Below are 27018 nucleotides of genomic sequence, written 5' to 3'. Positions count from 1 at the left end.
TTAATGGGGGGGGTTGAGACAGGGATTCTCTGCATAACAGCCCTGGCTGTCCTAGACCAGGCTGTCCTTGAACTTACAGGGGTACGCCTGTCTCTGCACCATGAATGATGGGATTAAAGGCCTGGCTAAAATTTTAACCAATTAATCAACCTATGTAGACATAGCTTCTTTTGAGGAATTCTCATCCACACATGCTCACTGTAGCTTGAGAGGAATCAAGTCTAAGGCTAGATTTTAGGCAGATTCATGGGGGTTGGATAGCCTAAAAGCATAGACACTGTTCCCAGTTCCTGGTGTGGCAGAGTTCATAGTTGCTTAGACAGGCCTGCCAGGAGGTATTTTTGTGTGATTATATGTTCAACAAAGCACCTTATCTGGGTCACACCCTGATGTATACTGCAGGGGCGTGATAGCTCAAAGGACATTTGGGTCCTCCTAACCTTGGCTCCCAACTGGCTCTAACTGACAATTCAAAGCACAAATCCTCATATCTGTAAGGCAACAGTGGGCTTCAAGGAAGGAAGCCCTCTGGCCACACACAGGACTGCTGAGCTTTGCACAAGAAAAGGCACATGACATATCTGGAGTTCATGGGACATGTAGTGGAATGGGTACTGGCTCCAAATTCACCAGGGCCTGTACCAAAAGGCACCCGACTCTAGCTTGAAGGCCTAGCAAACACATGTTTTTAGCAGCTAAATTGTCACAGCTTGCAAACACATATATAATTATTAGTCTGAGAGGCTAGTCCCAAGTTTAGAAACAGCAGAAGTTTCTGTCCTGCCAACCGCTCCCAAGTAACTACACAGAAACTTATTAGTTATGAATTTCAGCTAGTAGTTCAGGCTTGTTACCAACTAACTCTTATGTTATAAATTAACCCATATTCCTTTTTTAAATTTTAAATTAGAAACAACCTTGTTTCACATGTCAATCCTAGCTCCCACTCCCTTCCCTCCTCCCCCCTGGCCCCCACCAACCGCCCTACCCCCCCCCCCAATTCCCACTCTGCTCCCCAGGGAGGGTTAGGCCCTCTATGGGGGAATCTCCAAAGTCTATCATATCATCTGGGGCGGGGCCTAGGCCCTCCTCACCATTATTTCTTATCTATGTTTGCCACGTGGCTTGGTACCTTTTCTCAGTACAGCATGCTCATCTTGCTTCTCTCTGTGTCTGCTCGCAATTCCCAGACTCTGATCCTCTTCCCAGCGTCCTCTTAGTTTGACTCCTGCCTAACCTCTACCTGACCAGCTACTGGCCAGTCAACCTCTTTATTAAATCAACCACAGTGACATATATTCACACCACATAAAGGGATATTCACAAGCACTGCCAAGCTTGCCATGTTCACTGCTTCCTCTATGCACGTGCTCATGAAAATCAATGTCTTTAAATCCAGTGAACTTCACAAGTGCCATTTGTTTGCTTGTTAGACCATCATAACTTCATTAACTTGTTGAAAGCTGGAAAAAAATACAAACAGTCTACTTGTATTTTTGGAACATTCCAGAGGAAAGCTGCAGCATTTCTGTGATTCTGCAACTCAGGACATGAGAGGTTCTTTGTGACTACAAGTAATCCCCCAGTGGTCAGGAGACCGGGGTTGGGGCACAGCCAATTATCTCTAACCTACTATTCATCTATTACCTGGGGTGGAGAGCAGCCAAGCCCAACATGGCTTCAGCCTTCCTTTTGGAAGGACCTTCCAGTCTTTTCTAGGGAGGCCAGAGGCTCAGGATGAAGTTTGTGGAGATCGGCCCTCTCCTTCCTTACCCTATTGAGGCCTCCAGCATACAGGCAGTGCCTGGCAAACTCCATCTAACGCATGTTGAGAAGAAGGGATGCCATGCATCTGGGAGGCCAGTCAGGGAGATCTACACTATGTGAAGTCAGGACCTGACCAGATCTTAGGACAAGCCTGCAATGGAGTGACCTATGGCTTCCAAAAGATAAGCCCATGTCTTGACCTATTGCCTCTACTATGATCTTAGCTGGATATGTTTTTATAGGTGGGGACACACTCCAAGGACTGGTCAGGCAGGAAGGAGGCCTCCTGGAGATGGTGACAGACTAGTTTAAGCAGCCTCAAGCTAAGGACTGGCAGTTTCTAGAAGCTGGAAAGACAGGAGGAACACTCTGAGCCACTGAGAGACCTAGCTTTAGTCACAGTTGGACTTGGATTTCTAACCACTAGGATAGCAAGACAGTACATTCCTGATGGGTTGATCCCCACTTTGTAGTCATCAGTTACAACAGCTCAGGCATGCTTTTTTAAATTAAAAAATTATTTTACACACCAACCACAGTTTCCCCTCCCTCCTCTCCTCTCATTACCTCACCCACCTTCTTTCTATCCCTGCACCCCATCACTACCATCCACTCCTAGAAAGACTAAGGCCTCCCATGGGAGTCAACAAAGCATGACATACCAAGTTGAGGCAAGACAAGCTCCTCCCCACTGCATCAAGGCTAATTGAGGCATCCCACCATGGAGAATAGGTTCCAAGAAGCCAGCTCATGCTCCAGAGACAGCTCCTGGTCCCATTGCTAGGGGCCCAACAAACAGACCAAGCTACACAACTGTCACCCACATGTCAGACCCATGCAGGCTCCCTAGCTGTCGGTCTAGAGTCTATGAGCTCTCACAAGCTCAGATCAGCTGTCTCTGTGGGTTCCCATTATGATCTTGACCCCCCCCCACACCCCACACCCCCATGCCCCCATCACAGCTTGTTCATATAATACCTCTTGCTCTCTTCGACTGGACTCCCAGCGCTTGGCCCAGTGCTTGGCTGTGGATCTCTGCATCTGCTTCCTTTAAGTACAATTAGGGTAGTCACCAATCTGATTACAGGAGAAGGCCAGTTCAGGCACCCTCTCCACTATTGCTAGGGGTCTTAGCTGGGGTCATCCTTATGGATTCCTGGGAGATTCCCTGGTACCAAGTTTCTCCCTAACCCCAAGGATAACTCCCTCTATTAAAATATCTCTTATGTTACTCTCCTTCTCTGTTCCTGCCTCAACTTGACCATCCTGATCCCTCATTTTCCCATCCCCCCCTCCCTTCCCCTCTACCCTCCTCCACCCCCAGTTTTTCCAGAATATCTCATCTCAGGCACTCTTTTTATAAAGATAAGACATCCCTTTGATTTTTCTGTACCTCAGTTTCTACAGTGTTGAAACTACTAGAACTTTGATCTCTTCCCAGCACAATTTGGCTCTCATGAAGAGGACACAAATGCATGATCTAAAGCCCAGAACGCAGGATGCCCATCCCTCCCCGGCTCTCTAGGACTACATTGCCACTCTAGTAAGAGCTAAGTACTCGACAATGGGAGGGCCAGGAGACATCATCACGAATTTTAGGAAGGCCTTTCAGGTACCACAGAGCCTGGGAAACTGGTGTGGTGATTTTATAAGCAGTGAGGCCAGGACTCCTGAATGGTCTAAGCAGTCTGTGGAGAGCAGAGTCACCAGCTACTGTTTTGGTGAGGCAAACCCTTTTCTCATTCCAAGGACATTAGCAGGACCCCGTGGCAGCTCACTTAGTTTATATACACAGAAACCGAGGGCGATGGAAGCGGCGATGAAAGCGGCAATGATGATGATGATAGCAGCTGTGGTTACTACAGCCTTCAGAGACTCAGACAGGCAGACACAGTGGAAGCATGGCATTCCTGGAAAGAGAGAGAAGATCACTGAGGCAGAGCTGAACACAGTTGTCTATTAGCGTGACAAACCTCAGAAGCTCCTGCTTCCTGTCCAGGCTCAGAGGCTATGGGGTCCTGCCCAGGATGCAGGGGGAGGGAAAGGGCTCTCTCCCACACATTACTCAACCTAAGGTTTCTTAGTCTCAGATAAGATCTTTATGTTTATTATATATTTATTCATTGGCTTTGGTATTAAGCATCCTTCTGAAATTGTTGCTCATTATTTACCTTATTTTGCTTTGTTTTTCAAGACAAGGTTTCTCTGTGACTTTGGAGGCTGTCCTAGAACTAGCTCTTGTAGACCAGGCTGGTCTCAAACTCACAGAGATCCATCTGCCTCTGCTTCCCAGGTGCTGGGATTAAAGGTGTGCATCACCACTGCCCGGCTTGTTTACCTTATTTTTAATGTTTATTTTTATATGTATAGGTGTTTTGTCTACATGCAGTGATTGTGTGCGTGCAGTGCTTATGGCCAGAAGAGGGCACCAGATCCCATAGAACAGGAGTTGCAGCTAAGCGGCCATGTGGGGGCTGGAAATAAACGTAGGTCCTCTGCAATAGCAAGTACTCGTAACCAATGAGCTGTCTCTTCAGATCCTACTTATTTATTTTTTGATACAGGATCTTGCTGTGTCGCCCTGACAGGTCTAGTACTAAGTAAATAACCCAGACTGGCCTTCAATTCACAGGGATCCTCCTGCCTCAGTAGCCTATATGATGGAGCTACGGACCAGTGCTGTCACACTTGGATATTTTACTTTATTATTTATTAAATTTCATTTTATTAATATTTATATTTATCTGCTTGTGTGTGCACATGTGCATTATCTCTGTCTCTCTCTGTGTCTCTTAGACACACACACACACGCACACACACGCACACACACACGCGCGCGCGTGCACGCAGAGGAGGACATTAGGTGTCCTGCTCTGTCACTTTCTGCTTTATTCCCTTGAGACAGGGTTTCCCTCTCCCTGAACCTGCAGCTAAGCTAACAGCCAGTGAGCCCCAGAGATGGAATCACAGCCACACCCATGGGTTCTGGGATTTGAACTCAGATCCTCATGCTTGTGCAGCCAGTGCTCTTATCCACTGAGCTTCCTAGCCCCATTTTAAAAACAGACAGTTTACTGCTATGCATGTGGAGATCAGAGGACAACTTGGTTGCCAGGCCCAAATGGCAAGTACTTTTATCCTCTGGGACATGTTGCCAGCCCCTGCTTGTAAGATTTTTTTAATGTGTCCAAGTGTTTTACCTGTACATGTATATGTGCACCATGTGTGTGCCTAGTGCACAAAGAGAGTGTCTAAAGCTTTGAAACTGAAATAATGGTTGTGAGCCACCACGTAGGTTCTGGGATTGAATCCAGGTCCCTGCAAGAGCAAGTGCTCTAAATCCCAGAATCAACTCTTTAGCCCCCTTCTGCTCATACTTTTTAATGAAAAATTATGATCTCTCTCTCTCTCTCTCTCTCTCTCTCTCTCTCTCTCTCTCTCTCTCTCTCTCTCTCTCTCTCTCTCTCTCTGTCTGTCTCTCTCTTTGTTTTTCAAGACAGGGTTTCTCTGTGTAACAGCCCTAGGTGTCCTGGAACTCCACCTATAGACCTGGCTGGCCTCAAACTCACAGAGATCTGCCTGCCTCTGCCTCCTGAGTGCTGGGATTAAAGGCGTGTGCCACCAGTACCAGGCTATGAAAACTTTCTTGAGGATTTGGGGGAATGGTTTGGTTGGTAAAGTGCTGACCACACATGTGAGCATCTGGATTTGTATCCCTGGCACCTACACAGTGCACATCTGTACCTCAGCACTGGGGTATCAGAGCCACAGGAAGATCCCTGGAGCTTGTTGCCTAAACCAATCTGGCTAAATTGGTGAGCTCCAAGTTCAGGGAGAGACCCTGTCTCAAAAGATAAGGTAGAGGGACAGGGAGGTAGCTCAGTGGCTGACAGCACAAGCTACCCTTCCAGAGAACCTGAGGGCCCAAGTTTGGTCAGGTGGCTCACAACCACTGCTAATTTCAGCTCTAGAGGAACCATCATCCTCTTTCAGCTTCAGTGGCACCTGCTCACACAGCATACTCCATATACATGCACATTACATTATCATGTGTGTACATATATAAATGAAATATAAATTCTACAAAAGAAAGAGAAATGGAGGAATAGACCTAATGCTGGTTTCTTGCCTCCACACACAGGTGCACACATGTGCACATGTGTTCATATATACACAAACACACTACACACATGCATATCTACACAAAACCTGTGGAAGTGCACAAGCTAATTTGAAAGGTAAATCAACACATCACCGCTCTCAGAGGTATTCAGCCTACACTATAGATGGAGGACAAAGAGGGTTTGAGTACTCAGGCATCAGGACCTAAGGTAAAAACAGAATTGGTGACAGATACACAAACAGAAAGCTTGGGCTCACAAGGACTTTGGTTTGAGACTGAGGTACCAGAAGCAGAAGCTGCAGCTAGACTCTGGGATTATGTTAGCTGACTAAAACAAGATTCTTACATTTTGGGTTGTGAGCCTAACCTGTAATGGCTAAGTCATCTTTCCAGCCCAAAGACAAGATTCTTGACCTGCAGTCCCCAAGCAAAATCTAGCCCACAGCTTGCTTTTGCAAAGGTTTATTGGCACATGGCCAAACACAGTCATTTGTTCATAATCTCTGGCTATTTTTCCTATTGCAGCAGAGTTTTAAAGTGACTATAAATGCCAATGTTACCCTTTCAGCTGTTTTAGTTTGGGTTTCTATTGCTGTGATAAAACACCATGACCAAAAGCAGCTTGGGGAATAAAGGGTTTATTTCAGTTTACAGCTTGAGACCATCGTTCAGGGAAGTCAGGGCAGGAACTCAAGACAGGAGCCTGGAGGCAGGAACTAATACAGGGGCCATAGAGGAGCTCTGCTCATTGCTTTCTCCCACATGGTTTGTTATGCTTGCTTTCTTATAAACTCCAGGACCACTGGAGTGGCATCATTCACAATGAGCCCTCCCACATCAATCACTAATTAAGAAAATGCCCTATTGACTTGCCTACAGGTTAATCTGGTGGCGATCATTTTCTCAATCGAGACTCTCCTTTCCCAAATTGCTTTAGCTTGTGTTAAACTGACATAAAAAGTAGCCAGTATACTAGTGAACATTTGGGAGGGAGTGTTTCAAGACAGGGTTTCTCTATGTAGCCTTGGATGTCCTAGAACTTGCTCTGTAGATCAGGCTGGCCTCGAGTGCTGGGATTAAAGGCATGCACCACCACCACCCAGTCAGTGAACAGTTGTAATGTTGATTTAGGGGACAGGTCCTTACTTGACTCTGGATCAGAAGGGTTACCAGACTCTGAATCAGACAGGTCACACAGTGTGTCCATCGTGGCATTGCATTGCCTGATGACTTTATTGTTAGGACAGCTGGAAGGAAAAGCAAGAGTGTGTTACTCCCTCATACCCAGGCAGCTCAGAACACTTTCTTCACTATCCATGGAGTTAGGAGGGACCAGCCCCACCCCAGCCCCATCCTGCTACACTCTGAAGAAATTAGACTTTAGGGGTGTCTGTTATATTTAGGGAAGGACCCTCTCTCTACCCTCCTGGATAAAATGTCTGTCCTACCACATAGAGGGAAGTCTGCCTAGAGACAAAGACAATGGGAGTAGGGAAGAGGCAAACATGTACAGACAATCAAGAGCCTCCGCCAAGCCAGAGCTCACATAGTCACAAAGTCAGTGTTTTCTGAGTTATGTTCATTGATATATAACCTGCCTCACAGATGCAAGCTATTACCTGGTATAGTGGTGAACACCTTTAACCCCAGCTCAGGAAACAGATTGAGGCAGATTCTTATGAATTCAAACCAGTCTTGTCTGCATTGTGAGTTCTAGGCCAGCCAGTGATAGACAGTAAGATCCAGTTTCAAAACGGTGTGTGTGTGTGTGTGTGTGTGTGTGTGTGTGTGTGTGTGTGTGTGTGTAGAGATGGCTCAGTGGTTAAGAGGATTTGCTGCTCTTCTAGAGAAAGTAAGTTCTAGTTCTAGTATCTACACGGTGGCTCACAACCACCTGTAACTGTATTATAGCTCCAGGGGACCCAATAACTTCTTTGGCCCTCCATGGGCATCAGACATGCAGGCAAACTCTAATTATAAATGCACATACTAAGTAAATAAATAAATAAAGATTGTACAAGTGGCCTTATTGCTAGAGATACCTCCCAGAAATGTCCTCCCAAACGTATGTGCACCTGAAGCCTTGGAACTTGACCTTGCTTGGAAGCAGGGTCTTTGCAAATGATGCTAAGAGAAGTTTGAGTCACACTGGGTTAGGATGAGCCTTAGCCAAGTGATTAGAGTCCTTACAAGAAGGAAGTACAGACAGAAGCACGGGAGCAGTCTTTTTGGAAAGGGAAGTGGCAACTAGAGTGACGTGTCCACACACCAAGGAATGTCAGGAATCGTTGCCACCACGAGAACCTAGAAAAGGCCAGGGAGGAGGCTCCCAGAAGAGTGGTTCTCAACCCGTGGGTCGCAACCCCTTTCACACGGGTCACATATCAGATATTCTGCACACCAGATATTGACATTTTGATTCATAACAGTAGCAAAATCACAGTTATGAAGTAGCAACAAAACTAATTTTATGGTTGGGAGTCACCACAACATGAGGAACTGTATTATAGCTTGAGGATGGTGAAGAACCACTGACCTAGAGCCTGCAGAGGGAGTGAGGACCTGTGAACACCTTTGACGTTGGACTTCTTGACTCCAGAACCGTACATACGAGAGTAACTTTCTGCTTTCATTCTCAGTTTATGGTCATTGTTTTGTGGTCACCAGATTATTTTTACCTTTTTTTTTTTTTGGTCAGAATCTCACGAAGTCCAGGGTGACCTCAAACTCATTATGTAACCAAAGTTGATCTTACACTTCTTCTGATCATCCTGCCTCCATGAGTACTGGGATTCCAGGCATACCACTATACCTGTATAGTGTACTAGAGACTGAGTCCAAGGCTTTGTGTACTACAAAAGCACTCTACCAACCTAGTTACAACCCTGGTCCCACAGAATTCCTTTTTTAAAGTTTCGTTTTATGTTTAGATGTATGCATGTGTGGGTGAGTGCAGGTGCTCACAGAGGCCAGAAGAGGGCGTCAGATTCCGAAGAGCTGGAGTTTAGGCAGTTTTGAGTCCCCTGATGTGGGTGCAGGGAACTGAACTCAGTTCCTGGGACATGCAGATCATATCTTAGCCCTGAGTCATCTCTCTAGCTCTTTCCCCATGCTGTTTTTTTTTTTTAACCTGGAATAGCCAAACCAATTCTAAAAGGGTTTATTTTTTAAATGTATTTATTTTTATGTGCATTGACATTTTTGCTTGCATGTATGTCTATGCAAGAGTGCCAGATCACAGGCAGTTAGTTGTGAGCTGCCAAGTGGGTGCTGGGAATCAAACCCAGATCCTCTAGAAGAACAGCTGGTGCTCTTAACCATTGAGACATCTCTCCAGCCCCCTCTTGCCCCATTCTTAATTAACAGTAAGTCACTTTTGCCATCTTCTCTGCCTAGAGTTCTTTCCCACTAAACTTTCTATTGTTCCCTCTCACCCTGATTCACTAAGGCTCTGCCCTCCAGGTGAGTGTGCAGTGGTCCCCATGATCACAACAGTAGTGTTTTTTCAGGCAGTATCTTTACCCCAAGCTGATCTCACACTTACTATGTAGTTAACTTTGAACTCCAGCTCCTCCTGCTTCCCCAGGGCCAGGATCACAGGCTGCATCACCACACCTGGTTTGTGCAGTTCTGGGGGGTGGAACCCAGGGCCTTGTACAAGCTAGGCAAACACTCTACCAACTTAGCTTCATCCCAGACCATCATTAATGGTCTTATGCTATGCATGAATCTCCATTGTGTCTCTCATTTTTGGGGCTTCAAGGTTGTTTGTTGAGTGAGTTAATGAGTGAGTGAATGAATGAGCACTAACTCCAGGCAGTTTCCAGGAGGAAGCATCCTTGATTTTATCTGTGTGGCAGGTGCTAGCCTAATGAGTCCCTCTATAGACAGGGACTCAGAGGCTAGGGGACTAGAGGGCAGGAATGGGGAGCTACACTCACTGTCTCTCCCCCAGCTGTTACCTGCTGCATGGAAGGCACCTCTCCACACAGTTTTCAGAGTTACAATAGGTGCCCTGCTTACACTGGCACTCACGATCAGCATTCTGGAAGCATTTGGCCACTTCCTCTTGGTCTGTGGAAGCAGGAAAGTTGCAGGTTAGTTATCAGGGTGTCAGTCTGTCTCAGTGTACGACATTTTATTACACAGTAAAGTAATCTGATGGGGATTTCTTCTGTATGCTGTGAATATGTGTTCTTTTACTAGTTGATGAATAAAGCTGTTTCGGCCAATGGACAGGCACGATGTAACCAAGCAGGAGAATGCGGGGAGGAGAAAAGCAGTGAGTTTCAAGAGAGACTCCATGTAGCTGCCGAAGGAGTAACACACCAGAGCATTACGGGTAAGCCGCAGCCTTGTGGCAATACATAGTTTAATAGAAATGGATTAATAATTTAGAGAGAGCTAGCCAATAAGAAGCCTTAGCCATTGGACAGTTTATAAATAATATAAGCCCCTGTGTGTTTATTTGGGATTGCCAGGGCAGGACAGAAACTCCGTCAACAGTAATCTCCACAGGCTCTTCATCCTGGGCACATAATTAGCCTTCACCCTGCCATCTATCACAGCGACAATGCAAACACAACAACCAGTCTCCCTTTTCTTCTACAGAGCCCTACAATCTGGGCTAGAGAGGAATGGGGGGCTGGAGGGGGCACTAGGTCTTTGTGTCAGGTAAAAAGTGTGAAGAAGTTAGAGTTTGCCATCTTCATTATCTATCTGTGGCCCGTCTTCCTATCCGTCTACCTGTTTTAGCTACCAGTGGAGATGCTACCCCCACCCTCCATGGCACACTTACCATCCCGGCACAGAGAGCAGCGAAAGCAGCTAGACTCACTGTTATTGTGGTTCATAAAAAATCCAGATTCACATGGGATACATTTACTCATACCATGGTTTTCCTGGCATGGTTTAAAGAGGTGTGTGCCTATGTGAGAAAAGAAAGAGGTTTTTGGGAGCCTAGCAAAGCCCTGTTCCCTGAAGCCCTTGGTGGCCAGACCTCTTCACTCTACCCACTCCTGGGCCCCCAGCCTCCTTGGAACTTTCTAGTTGGATACCCAACCACAGTTTTCATGCTAAACTTAATGTGTGGAGGCCCTGTACTATCCCTTGGCTGAGACTGATGTCCTGCAGGGTGTCTGAGCAGGCGAGTTCTTCCTCTCCACTCCACAGTCCTAGAGAGCTGGCTGACAGGAGGCCTATGAAGCCATCTCCCTGTCTCATGCCAGGCTGCCTATGACAGATTCACAGAACTCCAAAATTTAAAGATGAGGTCCTTGCCCAATGTCCCCAACACATTATTTACACCATGACCATCTTCACAGCCTATGGCAGAAGCACAGGAGAGAGGGCTACTCCCAACAATATGAGCTCTGTGCATGTGGTGGCTCCCACAGTGTTCAGTCACATCAGCCCCATCTCACTGTTTCTGCAATGTGCTTGTAGGGATGTGCCCACACATGGCTATCTGCAAGTGTGTACAGGTGTGTGTACAGACCCAAATGGGTGTCCACAGACTTGTATGCATATAGTGTATATATGTGTGTGTGTGTGTGTGTGTGTGTGTTTGCAGGTAGGTATGCATACAGATGTGTGCTGATCGTTGTGTGGGTATGGGAGTGAGATCCAAGTGCAGACACTCATTACCCCACCCCACATCTCCTTGCTGCTTCTATAGAACATACCACGTCCACCTCTGGATCGGTCTCTGGCTTCTGTCCTCCAAAGTCAGGGGCAGTGCTTGGGTGGGGGAAGGGGTGGATAGGAGGACAAGTAGCAGCTGCTTGCTAAGGTGACACACACTTCCCCTGGTCTGTCAGATTCCACCTCTCTCAGTGCAGTCTCCAGTTGAGCCCTAGCTAAAGGTCTGTAGCACTTTTCCTATCAGAAGGCCTGGCTTGTGGAATGCTCTGGAAAGCAACCTGGAACTCACCACTAGGACAAAGTTGGCAGCAGAGGGTGTCGAATTGGAACTCATCTGTCCCACACTGGCTTGTACTGCTTACACTGTAAACTATCACCTAAAATCAGAAGGGGGAAACACAAAAACGCCCATTTTTGGTGACTCTCAGCACAGAAAAGGTGCATGACTCCCACCCCGACCCTGGTTCCCAATAGACTCTTCCTGCAGAGCACACACTACAATTTTACTCATTGCTCCCCAAGTCTGGCTGGCAGTAGTCAGGGAGCAGGTGACCCTTTGCAGATATGTTCTTCAGTTTCCAAATTCGAGTGGCTTTGTATCTTTGCCATTGGTGTGTGGCTGTTACAGCTGTGAGACTTTGATGTCAGTGAACTGTTTGTGCTCTAGTATATGATTTTTTTCAGTGGCCACACCTACACTCTAAAGTGTCTTTTTTTAATCCACTTATGTGTATGAGTGTTTTGACTGTATGTATATATGAACATCATGTGCATTCCTGGTGTCCTTGGAGAAAAGAGGGTGTGGATCCCTTGGGACTGTGATCCACCATTTGGGAGCTGGGGACCCAATCCGGGGCCTCTGTAAGAGCAGCCCATGTTCCTAACCTCTGAGTCATCTCTCCAGCCCTGCACCTAAACTTTTAATAAAATATGCTTGTGAAGTTATGTGTGTCTGTGCACACATATTGCACATGTGTGTGCATGTGTATACATAGAAAGCGTGCTTATGTGATCTCGACGGTTTATAATCTTACTGATTTTTTTCCTCGAGATATAGACCTAGCTGAACTAAAACTCAATATGTAGCTAAAGCTGGTCTTAAACTCAGATCTGCCTGCTTCTGCATCCTGAGTGCTGGGAATTAAAGGTGTGCGCCACCAAGGCCTGGCCTTCTTTTATGTATTACTACTATGGTATGTGCATGTGTGTGAGGGCAAGTGGGTGCCATGGCATGCACGTGCCATGCTGTGCATTTGGAAATGAGAAAACAATGTTGTGGAGTCCATTCTCTCCCCCCACCTTTACATGGGTGCTGAGGACTGAGCTACAGCCGGCAGGCTTGCATGACTAGCACCTTTACCCACTGAGCCACTTCTCTGGCCCCATAGTTTTACCGAGACAGGGACAATCACTAAACTCAGAATACAGTTTGGGCGAGAGTGGCTACCAGTGAGCTCCCAGAATCCACCTGCCTCTCCAGCCCCCACTGGAATTAGAGACACACACAGCCATCCTTAGCATTTGCAGGATGCTAAGGATCCAAACTAAGCCTGCTTTTTGTGTTTTGGGCACAGTTTCATGTTTGTTTATTTCACCAATACGTTTGATTCTCATTATTCACAAATTACATATTTGTGAATCCACCTACTTCCTAAACTTTATTCTCATACTAAAATAAGGGGTACTTTTCAGCTATTCACTAATAGGCACAGAGTATCAAAAAAATTTGAGCCCCCTGAGGCTGCAGAAATGGCTCAGTAGTAAAGAGCACTTGTTGTTCTCCCAGAGGACCCAGGTGTGATTCCCAGCACCCACATTAGGTGGTTCACAGGGGCCTGAAACTCCAGTTCCAGTGGATATGATGACCTCTTCTGGACACTTCACAATGTATACACACTCACAGACATAAATGAAAAATAATAACTCAATTTAATATTTGTATATATTTTATATGTGTGTATGCATGTATGTACACACACACACACACACACACACACACACACACACACACACACTGAGACAGGGTCTTGTTATGTACCTGGATGGCCTGGAACTTGCTATGTATCCAGGCTGGCCTCCAACTCGGAGATCTACCTGCTTCTCCCTCTTGAGTGCTGAGATACAAAATGTATGCCACTCCTAGCACTCAGGCTTCTGCAGAGGCAGAAGGATCTCTGTGAGTTCAAGGTTAGTCTGGTCTACAAAGTAAGTTTCAGGACAGCTAGGATGGCTACACATAGAAACCCTATTTAGAAAAACAAAAAAAGAAAGAAAAAAGAAAAGAAAGAAAGAAAAGAAAAAGTGTGTGTCACCACACTGGTCTATTTTTGAGTCACGTACTCCCAGCTGAGAGCAAGCAAGGAAATGCTTTCTATTCTTGCTTCATTTCTCACTGCACGGGTGTGTCTGTCTTACAGGATACCCATCACCTGCGTTTCTGTATCTTTTGTGGCATTTCGAATTGCTTATCTTGGTGTTTAAATGGCTCCAAGCATAGCGATGAGAAACTGTTTTCTGTCCAGAGGACTAGAATGTCATAATAACCTTACAGATAACACATGTGTGTTGGAGAAACTGCTGTAGGTGTGAATTACTGACTGAGGAGCATGGATTTTGGATTAATCAACATAGATTACATAAGACGCCTTTAAACAAACACATAAAATAATCTACTGACCAGTTTATGAAAGTGTGGGCAGAGGTGTGCAAGAACAAGCCTCTGGGGCTAGGAGTTGGCTCAGTCAGTACCTGCCATCAAAGCAGGAGGACCTGAGTTCGGATCCCTAGCATTTACCTGGACACGTAAAGCATCTCTGACTCCAGCACTGAGGATAGAGATAGGCAGATCCCTGAAACTCATTGGAAGTCAAGCATAGATTAGTTCCAGGTTCACTGAAAGACCCTTTCTGCCTGGCTACTCTTCCAGAGGACCTGTGTTCCATTCCCAGTACCCCTATGGTGGTTCACAACCAACCATGCTAGAGTTCCAGGATATCCAATACCCTCTTCTGACCTCTGTGGACACCAAGAATGCATAAGGGACACATAAACTCTCTGACACATACACATACAAATAAAATATTTTCTTAAATCTTAAGATTTTTTTATGTATGAGTGTTTTGACTGAATATGCATGTAGCATGTGTGGCTGGTGCCTGCGAAGGTCTCCAGACCCTTAAAAATTTTTTTTCCAAGACAGGATTTCTCTGTGTTACAGCCCTGGCTGTCCTGGAACTTGCTTGTAAACCAGGCTCAAACTCTGAGATATGCCTGTCTCTGCCTCCCAAGTACAGGGATTAAAAGCATGCTCTGCCACACCTAGCTTAATTAATTTTTAAAAGGAAGACCTTGCCTTGAGAAATAAGGTGCACAAAGATCCAGGGAGATAGCAGATGGCAGCCTCCAGTCTTCCAGTGTCCACATCTACATGTGAGAGGGAAGGAGGGAGGGCGAAAGGAAGGAAGAGAGATAGCATCTATCCCTGCAACCTTCCTGCAAGTGGTGACTCAATACCTTAGGCAGCTGGGGTGTACCTCTACTATGAGAACTGCACTGGGGTGTGTGCTCAAGGCCCTAGGTTCCATCCCTAGCACTACAAAAAAACACGAATAAATGAATGAACCTTAAAAGAAAAGAAATAAACAGGAGAAATGAAACAGTGGCTAAGAGCACATACTGCTCTTGCAGAGGACCCGGAGTTTAATTCCCAGCATCCAAGTCAGGGGACTCACAACTGCCTCTAACTCCAGCTCCAAGGGGATCCAACTCTTCTGACCTCGGCAGGCATCTATACTCACATACACAATTTAAAATAATAAAAATCTTTTTTTTTAAAATAAGAAGCAATGTGACCCCTCTGTGGGTTTCCCCCTTAGGCATTCATTGTGAAGGAGACCCTCCTCCTCACCAACATGGTCCAGGCTTGATTCTTCCCATTACACTGTTATACACCACCTCTACTGCCTTCAGCTGGGATTCAGCCTAACTCTGACTTTCTACCGTTCATTTGCATCAAACTGCATTTGTTCATTTTTGTTTATTTGTTTTTTGAGACAGGCTGTTTCTCTATGTCACCTTGGCTGTCCTGGAACTCTCTCTGTAGACCAGGCTGGCCTCATATTCAGAGATGTGCCTGCCTGATCTACAAGAGCTAGTTCCAGGACAGCCTCCAAACCCACAGAGAAATCCTGCCTCAAAACACGCCCCCCCCAAAAAAAGAACAGTGCCTTCTTCCTGTTGGGTTTTATAGCCAATACAGTTCAAGCTGCTTTCACCACAGTAACTCACTGCAGTTCTTGCTGCAAAGGAAGCTGCCAGGAAAGGAAGTGACAGTGAGTCTTGACACCTAGTAGTCTTTTGTCTGACTCCAGTTATAAGTTCTTGGTAACCCTGTGCTCTAGAGTCGGCGGGACCTGGGAGAATGCAACTGATAAATGAGGTAGACTAAAGTGTCTTGCAACAGCCAACTTTATTCAGAGCATCAGACAACTTATATTCTGAGGGTTAAGAAGAATCACTTGAGTAAAGTGTCCAATCGCAAAGAGAAGATACAAGTGACAAAAACGAGTTTTTCCATGGATGCATATAAACAAATAACAATATCCAGTTGTAATGGATAACCTGAAGTAACCTCACCCCTATCTGCTACACCTGGGAGGGCAATGAAATCACATTCCAAGAACAATTTTGTGATTTTGAAGAAACTGAGGTCACGAGACATTTGTTTTCTTGGAGTTTTCTCGCAAACACTCAGAATTCTCCTCACATGACTCCATTCTTGGACTGTGTTCCCACAAACCTGACTCACTGATTACCCTCCTGGAAATGTACAGTGACCATCTACTTGTTATGTTGTGACTGTTAGGGTTTCAGAGAAGTCCCCAAAAGGCCACCAGTCATGATGCAATCAGCACTTATACAAAATAGCAACGACCTGGAGAGAATGTGTAAGGTCCTTTTAAGCACAGCTATGGGAATTTTAAAAGCAGTGTGATTATCCTGCTTAGGACTGGCTTATACAAGTGGTAATCATATTGGTGCATTAGTGGTTAGGGCTAACATTGGTCTAAGACTATAGCTTTTCCATTCTAGGGCAAGTCCCAGACTTTGTCCTTATTTGGTTGTCTCCTGACTTGGGGGCAGTGGCCCAGGAGACTAAAGGCGTGAGCCACCACTGCCTGGTGGCTGATTTGCCCTTTGTTTGTGAAATGAGGCCTACCTGGCCCTCTCATTGACTAATTGACTAACTTTTTTTTTAACTTCTGTAACCCTCTTATAGAGACTTTCAGGGCCTTGACTACCTAATCTAGGCAGATCAAAACAGCTCCTGGCTTGCTTCTGCAGATACTCAAGGCCTTCTTATGGATTTTGCCTGAAAAAACAAACAAACAAAACCCTTCTTCACCCCCATTTCACACAGCAATCTACAGTTTGACTTAGAGATTGCTGTAGTGCTATCTGTAGGGAAAAGAAACATACCCTGAGCAGAGCCAAAGAAACATACTTTGGCTCTGCAGCCAGAACCAAAGAAATGCACCCTTACCCTGAAACCAGTGCCAAAGAAACACACCTTGTCCCTGGAATCAGAATCAGTGAAAGAAATACACCCTGGCCCTAAAACTAGAGCCAAAAGACTAAAAAGAACCAGTGCAAGAAACACATTTTGACCCTGAAACCAGAGCCAAATCTGACCCTAAATCTGTGCAGAAAACTAACCAATCCCTGAGCAGGAGATCTAGCCATCCTAAACTCAGGGATTGAAATCCGACCAATCCTCACCCTGAAAAAATTGCACCCCCCTAAGAATCCCTATATAAATCCTGTGTCTGTTTGGCTTGTGGCTGTCCTGCTGCCTCCTTCTACCCTGGCGGAGGCAGCCACTCTCCTGAATTCTTCCCTCCCAATAAATCTCTTGAATGAGCTTTGGGTAAAGATCTTTTTGCAGTGGAGCAGAGACCAAAACCCTTTCCTACTGGACCTGGCTAGGGAAATCCTCTCCTGTCGGAGCACAGCTGATACACTGGGGAAGCCTTTCCTTGAAACAGGGCTGTAAGCTGCTAAGCTTACTGTGACCTGTGGTAGTCCTTGGCTCCTGAGCTCCAGGATACCTTTCCATCTGAGCTGTGTAACACTCAGTATTCTGTGGCTCCTGAGCTCCAGGATACCTTTCCATCTAAGCTATAAGAACACCTGTCCCATCCGATCTACCCAAACACTTAAACTTTCAGGAGTCAAGACATCTTTTCACTATAATTGGATTGAGTCTGTGGTCTTTTTCCAGGGTTCAAGAACTTTGTAACGCTGAGAAAGAGCCCAGAACCACACATGCCCATCCATTTAAGTCACCAACAGACTTAGCCTGAGGACACTTGCTGAGAGCTACTGACTGAAGGCCAGCAGCTTGGGAAACATGGCTTTCTAGGAGATAGAATCTCCTAGACAGTGGGAAGGAGAGTGTCATTTTCCAAGGGTGACTACTTTCACTCTTGTTTGATGTGAAAACAGCCTGTTTCTGTCAGCTTTTCACACTGTAGGGATACAAAATAACAATACTTTTTTTTTTAAATACAGTGTGTCTTATAGTCTGGGCTTTCACATGAAGCTGAGGGTGACTTTGTGTAAGGATTCAGGCATTATGCTGGCCTGCCCCTGTCACCTGGCAATATGTACTCAGACAGTAACCTGGTCAGCCCAGGGTTCCATGCTATGCGGTTACAAAGGACCATTTTAAAAAAAAGACACCCCCCGCCTACTTTCGATCAAATCTCTTTCCCACTGTTCCCAGACAGGACTTTTTCTGTCTCCCTCTTCTCTTCTATGCTCTCTGCTCTCTGCTCTCTGCTCTCTGCTCTCTGCTCTCTCTCTCTCTCTCTCTCTCTCTCTCTCTCTCTCTCTCTCTCTCTCTGGGTCTCTTTACCTCTCCCCCCCACCCCTAATAAAACATCTTACTTGTCTGTCTGTCTGGCCTGTTTGTCTGTCTGCCTTGGTCACCCTTGCACCCTACATGGAATCATCCAAAGTCCCCCACGCACATTATCATAACACTTTAAACTGCTGACCCTCCTGTGTTTTGGGGTCATAGGCCTGTGTACCCCACACCAGGCTGACAGCACAATCTGGGGGAATAATCACACTTGGAAAATGCTAAGGGGTAGTCAGGCTTGGTGGCTCAGGTCCAGGATTCCAGCAGTTGGGAAGCTGAGGCAGGAGAAACGAGGTAGAGGCTAGCCTAGGCTGCATAGTGTCTGAATCAAAAGAGGGGGCTGGAAGGGACCAGTGAGATGCTTAGTGGGAAAGATGCTTGTCTGCAAGCCTGACAACCTAAGTTTGATTCCTGAAACCCACATGGTTGAAGAATAAAGCCAACTCTTGATAGTTGTCCATTGGCCATCCCAAGTGAGCTCCCACATCACAATACAATAAATAAGTAAATACCATAAAACATTAAAAAAACAACAACAACCAAAAAACTAGGAGCTGAGGTGATTACTCAGCAGTTAAGAGCACTTGATTGTGTAGAGGATAGTGCCCAGAATGGATCACAATAATCAGTAACTGTAGCTCTAGGGGATCCAATACCCTCTAGTCTGCACAGACACCCTACACATGTACACAGACACACAGCATACACATAATTAAAATAAAACTTCATAAGGTGAGAAGGGACAAAGGAGTCTCAGTGGAAAAGTAAGTCAGGTATTGGCAGAAGCCAAGCTGTCGCCCTCGGGAACGGCATGTAGGTGTGTTGCAAATTGAGCTCCTTAGATGGCAAAGGCCCTTTGGAGAATCCCATCCATTTGGCAAGGACCTATGGGTACAACACTGCAGACTCCTGCGCTGACCTTAGGGAGCTCATGGGCTTCAGGCTTCTCTAACGTTTGCTATTCTTATTATGGAAACTCTTGGTTCTGCCTTGCTAGTCATGATTATGCCTGAGTTTACTGGAAACAAAAGTTTTTACAGAAAAGCCAAATTTCTCTGATCTGTTATAAAAACCAGTTTCTCCAGTTGTCCCTGACTGCCTTTGCAGTCATCCTGAATAAGCAGGAGGAACTCACTAAAGTTAATGATTATTGCTTATTCAATACCAAAAGAGATAAATATATTCCAAAGAACATAAGAACCAAGAAAACTTTCTTAAAAGATGACATTAAAAACCTTATAGGAACACAGAAGGAAAAAGAGGTAGGACACGAAAGGTCAGACATTTTCCTGGCACCAGGACATGAACACTCAGATATTCTTCTAATATCAAAGTATCAATAAAGAAATCTAAAATGTCTAGTTCCCCTTAAAGAAGTACATTTAGAAATTCTCAGGAAGAACAATGAAACTTAGTCTTCAAAGATAAAGAGTTAGGTATTAATCATTATTTTGAGAACTTATAAAGAACAGGATTATAACTGCAACCCATATAATAAAGTTGACATACAAATTACTCACAAACTGGTATACACCTGAAAATGATACTCTAGGCATTACAATATATTCAGCTGGTGTCATATTGTTAAGAATGAATCACTGGGCTCAAATCTCTGTAACTGCATGTTTGCTGCCGGCTAGGGCACAGTATTAATAAGATGTGCCTAGATAGACACAAAACATTTTACTTGATATATAATAAGGGGTAAAGGTCAATGACATCAAGGGAGTGGGAAAGAAGAGAAACTGAAATGTTAAGGATTCTTGGTAAATGATTAAAAAGAAATGATTTGAAACTGCTCATGCTTGAACGCATTAAAACCTGTATAAATAAAGACGGACTGAGCTACTCGGGGCCATCAGTTTGAATGACAACTGGTGGTCAGACTCCTCATTTTTCCCCGACTTCACATCCTTCCTGCAGCACAAGAACCCCCCTGGAGCCGGGCGGTGGTGGCGCACGCCTTTAATCCCAGCACTCGGGAGGCAGAGGCAGGCGGATCTCTGTGTGAGTCCCAGGCCGGGCTGGACCGATAGCCTCCGAAACAATACAGAGAAACCCTGTCTCGTAAAAACCAAAAAAAAAAAAAAAAGAACCCCCCCTGGAGCTGGACTCCAGCAAGGTATGTTGGCTCATGCTTTTAATCTCAGCACTCGGTAGGCAGAGGTGTATGGATCTCCGTGAACTCGAGGCCAGGCCAGTCTACATAGTGAGTTCCAGGATAGCCAAAGATACATAGTGAGACATCTAAAAAAAAAAAAGAAAGAAAGAAAGAAAAAGAAAAAAAAGAAAGGTTAGATAGCAGAAAAAATCCCACTCTTTGTAGCAAGAAAAGATATGATATAAACTAACTGCCTCATAAGGTGTCTGATGCTCTCATTTCATCCTCTGCCTCCAGCATGCAGGCCAGGAGCTGGAAAAGGAAACCCGTTACTATCTCTGGGTACAATCACATATACTGCTCTGGGCATGACAGCCTGCCAGAATCCAGTTGGGGTCCCTACCCACCTTCTGTGCCTCCACTCACCCATAGAATCAGCAGCTGCCGCAGCAGACGTTCCTGCCGTGCCATCTGAGACAGAAGCAGGGGCTGAATAGCCAGTAGCCGTCCAAATGCAGCCTTAGCCAGCTGGGACACATCTAAAACCAGCCCCTGACTAAGTTTTTCCGGTAAGGCCCACACCCAGGCTCCTCAACTTCCTTGCTCACTTGAGCTGGCATTGTTTTTGAAATTACAGAAAAGTTCCTCAAAACCCCTGTTCACCACTCCACAGTATCAGTAGCCAACAAAAGGCACTGCAGAGCCAAGGTGTTTGAAAGCAGAGCCAGCCTAGGGGATGCGTGTATTGACTGACAGTGAATCTACCCAGACACTGGACTGAGGTCAGCCTTAAAGAGAAAGGAGAGCCTCCTACATGTTGTTGGATGCTCCTCAGAGGCCTAGCTGCAAGGAGCTGGTTGGTCTCACAAGGGCAAACACTACCTGAGTCTCAGGTCTACGAGGCAGAAAGCCGGATGGAGTGCCAAGACTGGGAAGGGACTGAGAGTAAGTGCGTGGCTCACAGGGATACAACTTCAGTTTAGGAAGATGGAAAGTTCTGAAGGTGGATAGGGGTGGGGTTGGCTCAAGTGCAGACATTAAGTATGGGATTTGTGCTTTGGAGCTGGGCATTCAGGCATGGTCAGAATGATTTTAAAAAATTTAAAAATTGGTGGGCTCACACTTTTAATCCCAACACTTGGGAAGTAGAGGCAAGTGGATCTCAGTGAGTTTGAGGCCAGCTTGGTCTAAAGAGTAAGTTCCAAGACAGCCAGAGCTACAGAGAGAAACCCTGTCTCCAAGGGAAAAAAAAAGGTGGGCTGAACAAGCTATGGGAAGCAAGCCAGTAAGCAGCTCCCTTCACAGCCTCTGCATCAGCTCTTGCTTCCAGGTTCCTGCCCTGTTTGAGTTCCTGTCCTGACTTCCTTCAGTATGAACAGCACTGCTAAATGTAAGACAAATAAATCTTTTTCTTTACAACTTGCTTTTTTGTCATGGCGTTTTCACCACAACAGTAGAAACTCTAACTAAGACATAGGTGGTGATTAATACAGAAACCTGCAGCTGATAAGAGGCTTCAGAACAGTCTGTTTAGATAAGGTGTCTATTCCATAACCCCACCTCCCACGGCTGAGAGATGGAAGAGTGGAAGAGATGGTGGAAAGAGGGTAAGAATGTAAGATCCAGTGTGTGTGTGTGTGTGTGTGTGTGTGGAGAGAGAGAGACAGAGAAAGAGAGACAGAGAGAGAGAGGTGTGTGAGTGTGCAGCTCAATAGAGAGCACTTAGAGAGAGAGAGGAGAGAGAGAGGAGGGAGAGATAGATAGATAGAGAGAGAGAGAGAGAGAGAGAGAGAGAGAGAGAGAGAGAGAGAGAGAGAAGAGAAGAGGATATGGAAAAGGAGCTGAGTCTGGTGGACACACCTTTAATCCCAGCACTCAGAGGCAGGACAACATTCATGAAGTCAAGGCCAGCAAGGTCTACACAGACCCTGACTTGAGAGTGAGGGGGGCAGAGAAGAAATTGGTATATCAGAAACTCAGTAGGATAACTAGGCAGACCCCATGAGACTACAATCACAAGTGCTAGATGCAGTGGCTGCCAGGAAGTCATGTGGTCCAGAGTCACAAGAAGTTACTGGAATTGAACTCGGCCAGCAGCATTACCAGTAACTTCCAGAATCTAGCCTCCCAGGAACATCCCTTGTGTGGAGACAATGGTTAGTCCTCAGCCATCCCAGACAAACAGCTGCTTTTCAACCTGATGACTGACCAGAGAGCTAGGGACAGAGCTCAGGGACATTTCTCCAGCTCCATCAAATCTGTCTTGATAAACCCCAAACATGGGTGGTTTTGGTCAAAATACAGTCCTATCGGGACCGGGCTGTGGTGGCGTTTGCCTTTAATCCCAGCACTCAGAAGGCAGAGGCAGGTGAATCTCTGTGAGTTCAAGGCCAGCCTAGTCTACAGAGCAAGTTCTAGGACAGGCTCCAAAGCTACAGAGAAACCCTGTCTTGAAAAACAAAAAACGAACAAATTAAAAAAAAAGAAAAAGTAAAAACCAATCCCATTAGGGGTTCAAATGTGAAGGCTAAAGTTATGTTTTAAATTTTTTTCTTTTGCTTTTAATTTTATTTGGCAAAGCAGCACTGCATAAATGGTGCAGAGACTAGCAACGGCTTACACAGAGTGTTAGGTGCAGATACAGTATCAGCAGCAAACTAGACACAGAAAACAATATTGAGTTACAACCTCCTATCGTTTTTAAAGAGAGGAAAATTACATCAGAGGAGATCTACAAAACAATAATCCCTGTAGCCTGTAGCCCAGGGACAGATAACGAGGAACCTGCCTAACTCCACTTTGAAGACAGGACCCATTACACTGTATTGTTACAAATAAGTTCCCATTTACTGTAAGTGGTGGGTGGTTGTTGTTAAGTCTGTTTCCTGGAGGCTAACGTGCTCCAAACCCATGACTTTGACTTGTTTTTGAGAATACCTTTACCCTCCCTAGTCACATGGTGACTACATGATGCTTTTTGAGATTTTTCTGCATTTCCTTATTGCTCCACTATGGAGGCAAGCGTTGAGGTCTCATATATGCTTAAGTCATGCCCAAAGAGAGAGAGACCACTCCTGTTGCCTGCATACCAACATGTACCAGCTCCTTTTCCAGCACCATGTCTGCCTGCATGTTGCCAAGCTCCCCACCATGATGATAATGAACTAAATTTCTGAAACTGTCAGCTGCCACCTCAATTAAATGTTTTCCTTTATAAGAGATGCTGTGGTCATGGTGTCTCTTCACAGCAATAGAAACCATAACTAGGACAGGGACCAGCCTGTAAATTTTCTGATGGACACAGGGACTACACATTCAGTATTACAGGAGATCCTATGATCCCTTACAACCAAACAATGAAGTACAGGGTTAACAGGGGTTAACAAAAAGATACAAATGGATCATTGACTGGAAGGTTAACCTACGACAAGGAACTGTGACTCATTCTTTTACTGTTATTTTTGAATGTCCCTATCCTCTACTGAGACAGGACATCCTGAACAAACTCCAGGCAACAATATCATTCTCATAGGACTTTTCTAGGTTGCAAGGCTTTAACCATTACTTGCCTGTCAGCGCCCGTGTAATATTTTGAAAGTATGTTTCACACAGCCACAAGTTCTGCTAGTGAGACGTTCTGGTGTGGGGTGCCTGAGGGCTTGAGTATATACTACTTAGGAGTGTCTCTAGGATTAAAAGAAATATTTGCTATGAGCCTTTTATACATGATAATGGATGTCTTTTGCCATTGCCCTCACTTTTAGATGGTTACTTAAGATGATGGAACAATAAACTGTGACCTTCAGTACTAACTGGGAGCCCTTCTGTTATGACTAGATGTCTCTGTCTCATCATTAACACCTTGGGTAGCTAGGCCTTTCCGTGTCCACACTCCTTCAATCAGGGTCGGACCCAGGGTTGTTTGACTGGTTCCTATTGCAGCCCTAAAGACATCAGTCTGGAATAGGTGGCCCCTGCAGTGTGGGGCTAATACAGACCGGACCACAACACCTGCCCAAGAAATGAGGAATACCTGCTCCTCCAAAATCCAATCCATTCTCTGGAAGGGCAATGGAAAAAGTTGTTGATCCAGGAAGTTCCTACAGTTTGGGCAGACAACAATCCTCCTGGCTTGGCAAAACATGTGCCACCATCATAGTACACCTAACATCTGAGGTAACGCTCATTCCAGTCAAGCAGTACCCATTAGTTTAGAAGCCAGGGAAGGGATTAAGATTAATATCAGACACCCTTTTGAAGAAGGCATACTTATTCCTTGCCAGTCAGCCTGAATTACCTTCTTGTTGCCTGTTCAAAAGCCTGGGACTATAGACTGTAGACCAGTACAGGACTTCAGGGACCTTAGCAAGAGGGTGGAATCCATTTACAACAACTGTTCCAAATCTCTACACTTTTGCTCAGTTTATTACCATCAGAGCATAGAGTTTACACTGTTTAGAACTTAAAAGATCCATTCTTCTCCATCTCTCTGTCAAATTTAAGTCAGACTATCTTCACATGTGACTATGTAGATAATTTATTATTGGCTGCTAAAGATGAGGAGGACTGTTTGAGAGCCACCGGAGTCCTTTTAGAAACTCTAGCCCAGTTAGGCTATAGAGTTTCTAAAGCGAAAGCCCAAATTTTCTAGCTCCAGGTTATCTACTTGGGATATGAGCTGAGAGAAGAGAAAAGACTGTTGTTCCAAGTCCACATACCAGCCATAATGCAAATCCCAACTCCAACCATCAAGAAACACATTATGAAATTTCTGGGAGCTGTTGGATATTGCCATCTTTGGGTCTCTGGGTTTGCTGAAATTGCCAAACCCTTGTACTCTGCCACAGCTGGGGGCAACACTCTTTTGGAATGGACTGAGGAACATGAACAGGCCTTCAAGAACTTAAAAGAGGCCCTGGTACAGGCTCCCACTTTCACTGTCCCTGATATCTTTAAGCCCTTTTCTTTACTTCCATAAAAGAAAGGGCATTGCCGAGATTTGTCTCAGACTCTGAGTCCCTGGAAAAGGTTGATACTTTACATCTCAAAGAGACTGGATCCTGTAGCTTCTGGATGGCCCCTGTGTTTCAGAGCTATTGAAGCTATCACATTCTTGTAAGAGAAGCTGACAAGCTCATGTTGGGACAGTCTCTAACTATAACAGCCCTACATGTTGTGAAAACCCTGTTGAGAGATGCCAGCAACCAGTGAATGTCTAATGTCCATCTGTGGTAATTTGAATGTAATTGTCTCCCATAAGATCATAGGGAGTGGTCCTATTAGGAAGTGTGGCCTTGTTGAAGTAGGTGTGGCCTTGTTGCCAGAAGTATGTCACAAGCTGTCTCTGGCACACCTGAAGCTCTTGGATTATTGTGTATTGCAAATGATAGACAATAGAGGACTAAAGTCATGGGAGCACGTGATGCTCTTCCTTTAGTAAGACATGTAAATTAGATTAGGGTCCTTGGTATAAGGAAATACTTTACCAAAAAATCAACTTTGTGTAACTATCAATAAGGATCAATGTTACGTAGTGCCTTTGTACAGCTGTTAGGGGTTCAGTCCATCAGAGAAGCTAAACCTTTCTGCTACCACATAGGCCTTAAAATTTCATCTTGTAGTGTCTTCTTTCTTCAACTGGCCCATGCTGTAGAAAGAACTCCTTCACATCTGCAGCTGGCTCATGGAATGTGGGCCCTTTGTCTTCAGCATGTTTTGTTTAACATAGGAGAAGCATGTCTGAGAGTTTCCCAAGGGTACAAAGCCTATGCAAAACTTGGTTGGGAAAAACCCGGGACACTGAGATATTCCTTAATTGATAATTTGCATTTGTTGTAGTCCCTTTGGGAGCTTAAGTGAGAATGGAAGTCAACTTACTATAGGTATAAGAAATGTCCTTGGCAAAGGGAGGGTGTCTCAGTTCTCTAGAGGCTGAATCCCCCTGCAGCTGGAGAGGCTAAAATCATCCTTAAAGTGAGCTGTGTCTTCTTCCATGGACCTGCACAAACCCACACCCATCACACAACCTTTGGTGGCTCAATGGCAGGCTTGAAGAAGAACAGCGGATTCTGGACACTTTGAGACCTGGAGGAAGTTCACTCTTGGGGTAAGAGGACTCCAGGATTGACAGGGCTATAGGGAATTTAAACTCCTCATCTCAGGAGCAACAAAAGGTGCAGTCACTAAAATGCTTGTCAAAAGTAAAAGTGGTAACTGCATAATTTTTAAAGATAGAAATAGAATGGCTCCTGAGACAAAGAATAAGAAAGGGAATTAAAAAAGGAAATCTTAGCCAGGCGTTAGTGGTGCACGCCTTTAATCCCAGCACTCAGGAGCAGGTGGATCTCTGTGAGTTCGAAACCAGCCTGGTCTACAGAGCGGGTTCCAGGACAGGTTCCAAAACAACACAGAGAAACCCTGTCTCGAAAAAACAAAAAACAAACAACCCCCCCAAAAAAACAC

At 45.3% G+C, this 27018-nt stretch overlaps 1 protein-coding gene across 1 annotated transcript; it reads right to left on the bottom strand.

Moving 5' to 3' along the window:
• Positions 1–1233: 1233 nt before the first annotated feature.
• On the bottom strand, positions 1234–21691 carry LOC106020873 (tumor necrosis factor receptor superfamily member 26). The gene is made up of 8 exons (XM_021227420.2): positions 20983–21691; positions 11823–11910; positions 10689–10817; positions 9853–9964; positions 7037–7137; positions 3546–3677; positions 2746–2815; positions 1234–1463 (listed from the first exon to the last, which is right to left on the bottom strand). Exons 1-8 carry the CDS (start codon positions 21025–21027, stop codon positions 1430–1432), a joined length of 711 nt encoding a protein of 236 aa, XP_021083079.2. The 5' UTR covers positions 21028–21691; the 3' UTR covers positions 1234–1429.
• Between the last annotated feature and the right edge of the window lie 5327 nt (positions 21692–27018).

The sequence above is a fragment of the Mesocricetus auratus genome, unplaced genomic scaffold (assembly GCF_017639785.1).
Source record: "Mesocricetus auratus isolate SY011 unplaced genomic scaffold, BCM_Maur_2.0 Super-Scaffold_4256, whole genome shotgun sequence".
In the NCBI taxonomy this organism is placed as follows: domain Eukaryota; kingdom Metazoa; phylum Chordata; class Mammalia; order Rodentia; family Cricetidae; genus Mesocricetus; species Mesocricetus auratus.
Note: the sequence above shows the minus strand (reverse complement) of the source record. Positions and strands in the feature narration are given on the sequence as shown.